Source organism: Metarhizium robertsii (assembly GCF_000187425.2).
Source record: "Metarhizium robertsii ARSEF 23 chromosome Unknown MAA_Scf_42, whole genome shotgun sequence".
NCBI lineage: Eukaryota > Fungi > Ascomycota > Sordariomycetes > Hypocreales > Clavicipitaceae > Metarhizium > Metarhizium robertsii.
The window spans coordinates 1-10,672 of record NW_011942185.1 but is presented as its reverse complement, the minus strand read 5'-3'; the positions used below and the strand labels follow the sequence as shown (position 1 = coordinate 10,672).

General features: G+C 50.4%; 3 protein-coding genes across 3 annotated transcripts in view; 2 read left to right on the top strand and 1 right to left on the bottom strand.

The window, feature by feature from the left end:
- MAA_10455 (uncharacterized protein) overlaps positions 1-2,056 on the top strand; it is a gene marked incomplete at both ends in the record, with an annotated part of 2,968 nt that extends 912 nt beyond the window's left edge. Inside the window, one exon of the mRNA XM_007828453.2 lies at positions 30-2,056. Within this exon, the coding sequence (XP_007826644.2) occupies positions 30-2,056 (2,027 nt within the window). The remainder of the gene's footprint in view (positions 1-29) is intronic.
- A 1,889-nt stretch (positions 2,057-3,945) lies between these two features.
- Positions 3,946-5,417, bottom strand: MAA_10454 (uncharacterized protein; the record flags this gene model as incomplete). The annotated part of the gene is made up of 2 exons (XM_007828452.1): positions 3,946-4,894; positions 4,957-5,417. The coding sequence occupies 2 exons, from the start codon at positions 5,415-5,417 to the stop codon at positions 3,946-3,948; spliced, it is 1,410 nt and encodes a 469-aa protein (XP_007826643.1).
- Positions 5,418-6,193: 776 nt separating this feature from the next.
- Positions 6,194-10,642, top strand: MAA_10453 (ATP-dependent DNA helicase PIF1; the record flags this gene model as incomplete). Its single annotated transcript, XM_007828451.1, has 4 exons — positions 6,194-8,669; positions 8,739-9,835; positions 9,889-10,465; positions 10,545-10,642. 4 exons carry the CDS (start codon positions 6,194-6,196, stop codon positions 10,640-10,642), a joined length of 4,248 nt encoding a protein of 1,415 aa, XP_007826642.1.
- Between the last annotated feature and the right edge of the window lie 30 nt (positions 10,643-10,672).

The window sequence follows — 10,672 nt, the reverse complement described above, 5'->3', positions numbered from 1 at the left end:
GCAATCGTATTCTGAACTTTTGCTGCTAGACTGCACATACAAGACAAATAAATACCAAATGCCGCTCCTCGATATGATTGGGGTCGATGCCTGTCGCCGGTCATTTTGCATTGCATTCGCATTCCTTAGCGGTGAGCAGGAAGAGGATTACGCTTGGGCTCTGGAACGCCTTCGGTCGCTTTATGAAGTATGCAATGCCAAACTTCCCTCTGTGGTCCTCTCGGATCGCTGTGTGGCGTGCTTGAACGCTATTGATGACGTTTTCCCCGCTGCGCAATCCTTGCTATGCCTCTGGCATGCAAACAGAGCCGTGCTTGCACATTGTCTTCCCATCTTCACGTTACAAGAACAGTTAGCAGCAGGCATAGCAGCAGATGCATCTCGATTGGCAGGCCGTAAATCAGCTAAATGGGGTGAATTCTACAACTTTTGGCATTCTATTATGCAATCGCCCACAGAGGCCGAGTTCAACAAGCGTGTGGCTGCATTTGACGAGAAATACCTTCCACTCCATGCCGAAGAAGTAGCATATATCAAAAAGACTTGGCTCCAGCCCTACAAAGAGAAACTTGTCAAAGCCTGGGTCGATCAGCACATGCACTTTGGAAATGCAGTCACTTCGCGTGTGGAGGGAATTCATGCGCTGCTGAAGTCATACCTCAAGACCAGCAAGTTCGATCTCTTCGACGTCTGGAGAACCATCAAGCATGCAGTCGAAAACCAGCTTTCGGAGATACGATCAACCCAAGCCAGACAACAGACCCGAAAGCCAACAGAGCATTTGGGCGGCAGTTTGTTCAGTGCTGTACATGGCTGGGTCTCACACGAGGCAATGAGAAAGGTTGATGAACAAAGGCGGCTACTAGAGAAAACGGATCCCCGTGTTTCCATGGTTTGTAGCGGGACGTTCACCAAATCCCATGGTTTGCCTTGCGTCCATAAAATAAAGCAAACTCTGGAAAGAAATCAAGCTCTTAGCATAGATGACTTCCACCAACAGTGGCACCTCAAGCGCAATGAGGGGCGACATCAGCTAATACTCGAGCCCATTCGAGTTGAGTCGAGGATACAGAAGGCATCAGCCATGGCTAAATCAAGCACGCAACGAGAACCAAGCATGTTTGAACATGTAGAAGGCCGCTCTGCACCTACGTGCTCAAGATGTCACGCAGTTGGTCATACGAGGTCATCACGAATATGCCCACTGCGGCAACAGGAGATAATCCTGGAGTCCTCTATACCACAACTAGCTGAACCAAGAGATGTGTCGCTAGCATTAGCTGGCTGGTCTGCTGGCGCTGAAAATGGCTTAGCATGCCAGCTAGAGGAAACAGTTTGCGATACGTCGTGTACAGGGACTAAAGAAGTGGATCAACGATTAGATCATGAGGTGAACGAGGAATTGAACGAGGACCTGGGTTACGTTGTGAGTCAGCGAATGGATCAGAAAACAGATGAGGGGGTTCTCATTCACGGAACAAATGAGACGACCCATGACAGAGTTGAGGATATGATAGTAGTGCAGCTGACGCCACGAACTCTCGACTCCGACTTGCAAACATCGCCGAAGTCTCATGACACAAATTCTTCGAATCGGGAGGTCGATGCAATGACACAACGTGCTCCGTCAGATGCTACAATAGAAGAAGAGACGCTCTTGCCTCACTATGCTCCTGAGTCGATTTATAGACGCTACGTTCTAGCAAGACAGGCCTGGTATGACAGCCAACCCAGAGGCAGTTTGAAGACAAACCAAGCATATCGCAGAGCCATGGGACTTCCACTGAGATACCAGAAAGACTTGTATATATGGTGTCGAGATTACAAGCAAATGGGCCAGCACTGTGTTTCATCTGGACGTAAAAGACGGGAATGGACTAAAGAAGAGATGATGGCTTATATCGATTTGGATACCGCAGAAGATCGACGTGTCGAAGCGGAGGTCAAGTCGCGGATTGATCGCGATCCCAAGGAAGCCAGCAGACGTGGTACAAGGCAGGTATGGCAGCAAGCAGAAGATGATGCGCAGGCTCAGGCAAGACTTTTCTCCCCATGATAATTAGTTGTTGCACATTGAAACCTCAATTCACTTCAATTGCCTATAATACAGCTACACACAGTGTCCGCATGTAAAAGACTCGGCCAATCAGAAAACGTGCGGCCCGCTAAAACGGTATCGCGACGCCCGGGCGCCGATTTTATCCTGGCGCCTGGGCGCCGCTCCAGTGGGAGCCGGATAATACTCAAGGCTGACTCAACCAAGGCCTTCAACTTTGTTGGCATGCCGCCAGGAACCATTCTCTTGACGCCGTTGAGGGTGAGGATCAATTGCCAAAGGAAGCGGCTGTGGCAACAAACGGACTGCTCGCGGAAAGGGTTGCCCTGCACCGCAGCGTTTGCTTGCACAGACTACAAAGTACAAGGTCGGACGCTGGAGCGTGTGGCCTTAGAGCTACGCGGGACGCGGACGACTAATTTCAATGGTGAAGCGGTTCCATTGGCTTGCGATCCCTGCAGCCTGTACGTTCAGCTATCGCGGTGTCCAACATTGGACGGCATCATGTTGTTGTCAAAGGTCAGAAAGAGGGATTTTATCGGTAATACAACCCCAGAGAGTATGACCATAGCCAAAGACCGACTGGAGGACCTAAGTGAGACAACCCTAGTGGAGTTCCACACTTGGCAGTTGAGCCTGGATGCTAGAAAAATAGCTTTGCCTACGCAAGATAGCTCAGCAAGTAAAGCTGCTAGCGAGATGTGCGGCTAAAACGGAGGGCTTATAGAACAAGAAAACAAGTCTTGCAATTAGAATAGGGTAACTACCTAGTTAAGTAGCCACTCATCTACTCCCAATAGTACTTGACTGTTGATCGCAAGAACCTATATAGATCATGTGGGAGACTTTGCCATCATCAGAGATAGTTATTGATGGAAGAGCAGCATCTGTAAGTCGGCCACCCGCAAGGCGTTAGAGGTTATCTGTGAAGGGCCGGGGTCGTCGCGCTGGCTGTCATCGATTTCGTAAAAGAGTGAGGAGGCAAGGGCCCCAGAATACGGGCCAAGCCAACGTTGGGCGGTGAAGAGCGGACTTTTCGTGCCAAAAGGGGAAGGAACATGCCAGAATCCACAGGAAGAAGGCGAACCGTGTCGCGGTTCGCGCATCAAAGCCTTGAGGAACGAAGTCTGCAAAAAAGAGAGATTTTGGGGTGGGAAATGAGCCTTGCAAGTGCACATATAGGCAGGTGGCTTCGTTACCACGCTTGCATGGGCTGAATACAGGCTAATCCCGCCAGGGTCTAGACGTCCGCATGCATGATAATCAGATGTTACAAGTGCGGGGGGTGCTGAAGCGCGACCAACAAATGAGGAACTGTCATTTGCTCACGATGCTCCAAGTCGGCTTATTTTTAATGCTGCCACAGCTTATGTTAACCCGGATTATATATATGAAACAGTTTTTGGCGACATTGAAACCCATATTGAAACGACACGAAGCAGCAATACTAAGACGCATCTGGTCCGACTTGTGGCATATGCGGGGAGGCTACGAAGGAGATTCTACAGACGCCCATGTCTTGGCTTCACCACAAGTCTGACCCCTTTATCGGGGTGTGGGTGAGCCCAGTGCAGTACGGGAGCCTGCGAATTTGCCGCTCGACGAGAAATTTCCGGTACCATGTCTGAGCTTGGAGGCAACGTGATGGGCTCGGGGTTTAGCACCGCTACGGAAATATTATTTTGTAAATGGTGCGGGAGCACACAACAGATCAAGAAATGCGGAGGGTGTCAAATGGCAGGGTACTGCAGTAAGGAGCATCAAAAGCGAGGCTGGAAAGAGCATAAAAAGATATGCACAAGGTGACGGGTAGGGTATGAGGATATCAGATTCTAAGCGAGATTCATTGTTTGGCTAACCACTAAGAGAAAAAAACCATTCTGAATTCCTTAGCCAACGTTGCTTTCTTGGACCTTTTTGCTTGGCTGTCTTGAGCGGTGAGGACGATTGGCAGCCTCGGTGGGCGCTGCTATGATGTTGCTACGAGTTGGTGAAGCGAGGCTGGTTGTACTTGTTATAAATAAGGCAGTATCAGTTTTGGTAGGGGGGCGATCCTTCAATATTGCGGATTCAGGGTCAGAATAGTCGTGTTGTACAGTGGAAGAAGTGGTGGACGAGACATTTGATGCAGATTGAGAAGAAAATCGAGGTTGTTTGATAGGACTGCCTTGCTCTGGTGGATTGGACGGGACTTGGCGAGGGCGCTTGGTCCCGGCTGCGACAACTCGAACAGTTTTTGGTGATGCATCCGGGCTTGGCAGTGCGTTGGAGCTGCCATTCTGTTGCTTGAAGGTGGTTGTGAACCCTGCGGCAACTTGCGAAAATGATGCTGGTGCAGAAGCAGAGGTCTTTGTGGGAGTCAACGGCGGAGGCGCAGATGATGAAGCGGAGGCGGAATTTCTGTCAAGAAATGTCCAGGTGTCCGGAACGATGATAAAGACGTGGTCGCGTTCGAGCTCGGGTGGTCGAGTCATTATCGCGTGGTCCAATAGACCAACGACCTTGCCGGCACAAGTGAATGGCGCGCCAGTTTGAAAATGTGAATCCTGCCTGTCGATCATTTTTCTGCACAAAGTGGACCAAGGATTGGCGTGGATGGGGAATATGATAAAGACTTGAAAAGGGTGGAAGCCTCTGAAGGGCTTCACGGGATCACCTGGTGTGATGAAGGAGGAGAGCTGAATGAAGCTGCAACATCGCATTTGTATGTCCCCGAGGGTCGAGACGACCTCATCTCGCAGTAGGGTGTGGCCAAAGCCAATAACGGGACCAGTGAGACTGACGGTGGGAGGCATAGAAGGGAATGCATCAACTGAGGTGAGATTGCGAGGCAATATGCTACATACAGGGACAGCTTAGTCTCGGCTTCAGTCGCAGAAGGGATAAGTTACGGCTCTTACGGTTGAAAGCTTGATTCTCGAACAATAAAGGCCGGAATCGTGTATTCGGTAATGGTACCAATCTCAGTCTCCAAGCCGTCGAGCTGGGTAGTCTGCCAAGTCAGGGCATATGGATGGACGCGGCCAGCCATGAAGAACCATTGGTCGGTCCAGTCCGAAGGATCGAGCTGCTGGTTGTAGAGGGCAACATTGAGGCTCACGTATATATGTTCATCAGGGTTTCCTTTGCCGGATTGAAGAGCTGCATATTCTGGGTTCATTAGCCAAGGGGGAGTGGGCAAGCAGATACGGGCAATGGTCTCCGTGTTGAGGCCCTTGATACGGTGTTCGATGGATGAGGCAAACCTCGAGGGACATCCTGTCTGAACAAGGGCCATCATGGACATGTCGCTGCCTACATTTCTCTGAATGTCAAATGGCCTGCGAAAAGTAGACAGAGCCAAAGGAGGCGATGAAGCCATTATTGACCATGAAGTTGAAAGCGAAGTGGTTTGGTACTGAAGTGATCTCGGTTAGGGTGGATGTTGTATAGTTAATTGAGGCATCTTATAGGGCTATCATCTTATTCCGGCTGGGATGTCAATGGGCGACAACTGCGGATAGATGGATGTGGGAATCAGCATGGATTTCTTATTTCATTGTGCGGCAAGTACCGGTAACATTAGCCGGTCTGTGTCTATAGCCTGACATCTGCCGATATATGCCGATATCTGTTCATGGCCCCTCACTTTAGTTCCTTAGAATAGGGACTAAATGTCAATATATTGCTGTCTTTTGTTGGTTATGTTGCAACCTTTAGGGCTGTTGTGGCCTGATATGCTTGGGGGCCATTGGGGGCCAAATTCGTCTTCATCCACGTAGCCGCTGTCTCACATGACCGCTCTTGCATGTGTTTTCCCGGGAGAACCAGTCACTACGAAGAAAGGGAGCAGACAGCTACTGTCGCATGTGATGCATCGTGCATTGCATTCCACGTGACAGAGGCTATCGCCGAAGCCATAGCCATTGACCGTCGACTCCTCAAATCTACTACCCTGATGGTGATGAGATAGTGAGCATGCCGGAGCTAAGGGCCATTCCGAGACCACCCGTCGCTGTGTACAAAACAGGCTGCAGTATTGAATGTGGGAAGGACGTTTGTAATCAGATATATTCTGCCAGAATGTCTGGTTGACTGGGTTGTAGACAGCCGAGTGAGTGGTTTTGAGTCCAGATCATTTGAAATGTATGCACAGCAATGATAAACGGAAAATACAAGACTCCAATGGCCATGGCCTCAATAGACTCAAAAAGCGATGATAGACATACTGCGGCAACACGAGGAGATGTGCGGACTCAGGAGGCTACCCACCGACCGTCGTGCGCGTCAAATGACTTCCGACTAATATTGCCATCGCCAAGCACAAGTCAGAATGAAGCAAGCAGTGCAATAATGCCGAACCACTCGAGGTCTAAGAGCAGCCCTGGGCGAGCCAAGTCTACGCAGCGCGATGAGGTTCAGAGAACCTTGCACGAATCAAGAGTCGCCCGACCTCTTCTACCGGCAAGACAGGTGAAAGAGGATGGCAATGTAGCAAGAATCGTCGCACAGGAAAGTTCGAATCAGCGCACCGGGAGTGCCATGCGTGAATCAATAACTCCTCGACCTCTCTTGCCAATGCCCATAGCGACCGTTGGTGGCGAAAAGCCAGGCAGTAAATCGCAAGTCGGAAGGCCAGCGGGACCAGGGGATAGCCATGTCAGCTCGCGCATGACAATTCAGAGGGTCATGCGCGAATCTAGACGTTCCAGGCCTCTTCATCCAACGGCTGGTCAATTTCGGTTTGTGGATGTGAGAATGTCGGATCTGGCGCAAGGTCGAGGGAAAAGGAGTGGTCGGCAAGGAGAAAAGGACGATACCGATGCATCGAGGCAATCGAGCGGCCACCAGACTCAGCCTAAAGGGGGTAGGAATGGCCCTGGGTCGCTCCCTACACGATCTGTTTCAGCTAGAGAGGAAGAAACAGGTTCCAGAGAATTGGAGTTTGTCTTTTGGGAAGGGCCTGAAGAGAGGCAAAACGGGATATTGGATTGTGAGGGAGAGGGCAGTAACTTGCAAACAAAGGCTAATCTGAGAAAGGAGAGTAGTCAGAGGAGGTTAAGAGACTCGGCAGGCAGCTCGACGTTGAGTCATGGTCGATTTCCGCCGGCCGCAAACCATGGCAGGGAAATAGTGTGGTCAATAACTCAGGAAACCGGTGCAAGGTGGTGCGCTATAGAGAGAAACCCATTTGTACCAACACATACAGGTTCTGAAGGGCCAGGGAGAAGGGGAAGGGGAAAGAAGCCAACGGATCTCTCCAACAGAATAGGGATCGGCCGACACGAAATAAGCACCCAAATGCCTCTGGCGACATCACTTGGGGGAGCAGCTTCACTGGGTCCCTCTCTAGCTCCCAGGGGAAGTTATGGGGTGCATGAAATAATGTTTAATGCGCCAGAACAAATTCAAATTCAAAGAATTGCAGAACTGAACGGCTCGCAGGCCGGTTCCCGCTCGCGCAAGAGAAAACATCGGTCGCAGGAGTCGAGCCAGCCGTTGAAGCGGCCTCGCAGCGGAGGACGTCGAGAAAGGACGAAAACTGATCAAAGTGACGACCTGAAGGATGTTTTGCAATGGCTGGAGAACGAGTACGAAAACAAAAGCAAGCTATCGTCGACAAGAGGGTGGTGCAAGCCAATACCCCTCGACAGAAAGGTTGAGACAGTTCAGAAGTTCTACAGCGCCATGCATAATAGCAAGACACTTCCATTACAGACCTGTTCAGTCTGTTACAGAAAATGTGCTGAAGAAGACCTCGAAATTGTCAGCTCTATCGACTGGAAGTCCTTGGTCGTTGATGGAAGTAGATCGCCGATGCCTTTATGCGTGATCTGCTATCCCAATGCCGACAGTGTCACCTCATGCAAAAGCTGCGCAAGGCTTTTAGAGCGAGGGATGCTATCACCTGCTGCACAACTTCACACTCGATTAGGTTGTGAGCATATTTATCCTGACGATCTTAAGGGGCTAACTCCTGTAGAAGAAAAGCTTATATCGTTAAACTCGTGTTATGGCTTCATCACGAAGCATAGCATCGAAAGTGGTCATAGGCAAGATATGAGGTATCCAAGACATGTGAAAGGGCATATTTTAGTGTTCCCCAACAATGTGGAGGAGTTAGCCACAAAGGTCCTACCCCATCCACTAGTGCAGGTGATGGAGAACATACATGTTTCGTGGCACGGTAGAGAACGGCCTGAGCCAACGGACTTGTCTAGACTGCTGTCTGTACGTCGGGGAAAGGTAGAAGCGGCGCTCAGGTGGTTGAAGAAAAACAACCGCCATTACCGAGATATAACGATTGATGTGGCTGAGACGAACAACTGGACTAGCTTTTCGGATGGAGTTCCGCACATGATCTATGAGCGAATGGAGCGCAACGAGCCGTCCGCGCGGGAGAAAATCCAGACCGCGCAGGTTGTCCCTCCGACTGAGCGCGGCACCGATATGGAAGAACACGAGGGTAATATCGAGGAGGTTATCGCCCAACTCCGTTCGGCGGAAGATCCGCCAGAATTTTCCGATTTATCACAGGGCATTCACGGCGAGTGCCAGGGGGGTTGTCATGCTGAACATGATGAACAGGCCGAGAGTGGCGGAGGCGACACACTCTTTGAGGTCAATGCAGCCGGTATGTTTGGCCTTGATGGTGCACCCGATATTCCAGAGGCAGAGAAATTTAGGTACTTTTGTAGTACAGTACGCAAAGACACCGAAGACGCTACCAACAGTCAGTCAGCTCCCGATAGTAGAGTCAAGGGATCGGTCGGTGTCAAACGTGCAAGAATGCAGAAGCAAGAGCCTTACATACACATATCTCGTGGCGATGAATTTGCCGACGGTTTGGACACCTGGTTCTTTGCCAAAGCATTTCCCACCTTATTCCCGTACGGTTTCGGCGGTCCTAGATTGGCGGAAGAAGCCATGGTGGGCTCGATGGGAAAAACAGGTCCTAGGAAAGGCGTAGACAGAACAGCGCCCGTTGCTACGGCGTCAGGTCTTATCGGTTCTCGAAACATGAGCTTGAGGGCATGGACTGAAATTGTATTACGCCGACATGGCGGTCGCTTCGCCAACCACCACGTGTTCCCCTTCTTGGCCTTTAATTTGGGACTGAGGTCGAGGAATCGTCGAATCAGCATGCTGAGCATGAACAGAAAGAACTTTTCGCAATTGGAGCGATTGGTCGGCGATCTGACCGTGACAAGACTAGAAGCGGCGCAAAAGGAGTTGCAGCAATCCAACAACACCAGCGATAAAGCTGTTCAAGAACTTTTAAGAAGCATCTCAGTGTATGGGCACCGGCAGCCTATGTCTCGTGAGCAAAGACTTAGTCTTCGGAGGAAGATCAAATCTCTCATAATACGGTACGGGATGCCAGCCATCTGGTTTACGTTGAACCCCAATGACATCACCAATCCAATCAAGCTTCGGTTAGCATCATATCGAACACGGGACGCAAAAGATGCCGAGGAATTTCTTAGGAGTCTAGACGTGGCTTATAAGCGTGCTAGACTAGCCGTTTCAGACCCAATGAGTTCAGCCATCTTCTTCCATCGGGAGATCTCACTCTTCTTCGAACATTACGTCAAGGTCGGTGAAGAGTCGGTCTTTGGCCGGATCAGCCAGTATTTCGGAGCTGTGGAGACTAATGAAAGAGGGGCGCTTCACCTCCACGGCCTTCTCTGGTTGGAAGGTAATCTGCACTTTGGGTCGTTGCTTCATAAGTTGGGTCAGAACAAAGAAGAAGGGTATGGCGAAGATATTGCTCTATTCGCAGACAGCATCTTCTCGGAGGTATGGATAGCAGTCAGTATTAATCCAGTGATGAAATTTTGCACTAACTCTAGTGGAAGGAGTTGGACGAGGAAGCCTTCGTAGCCGTGCAATCGCACAGGCGCGTTACGACTGACGTATCCGAACTGGTCAATAACACATCGAAGCTTACCGCCGATTTCGACGAGGAAGCAAACTTCTGTGCTGGGGCAACACAGATCCATACACATAGCCCCACTTGCGTAAAGTATTCGTTCGCCCGTCGAGATGCAAGGAGAAACCTCTGTCGATTTCGTGCGCCTTGGAACTTGATCGAGAAGACGGCTTTCACGGATGATGGCGTTTTACGAATTCGTAGAACGCACCCGCTTGTAAATCGATGGAACAAGGCAATAGCGGTCGGGCTGCGACACAACCACGATATATCATTCATTGCCACTCAGTGCAAGACGAAGGCCTTAGTATTCTATGTGACGAACTATGCGACCAAGGTAGAGGATCCAGTATGGAAACGCGTTGCCGCCGCTTCGGAATTTTTACCCGTTCTAGGTGAGAAAGGTGCAGGAGCCGACAGTGCAGCGAGAGAGACTCGCACAACGCAAGATGCGACGCAAAACAAAACTCGGCAGTTCCTGATGCGCGTGGCCAATCGTGTGTTTACCGAGCGTGCACTGTCACAAGTCGAAGTAGTCTCCCACTTATTGGGCTATCCGACCGAATTCATGCATAGCACCACGTGCAGCTTCCTCAACACGTCACTGCTATACTGGCATGTCTTTCGCCGATGGCAGCATTTACAGCACCTCAGCAGTGAAGAGGGCATCGTAGAGGAGTTAATAGACGAGACGGTACTTGTAG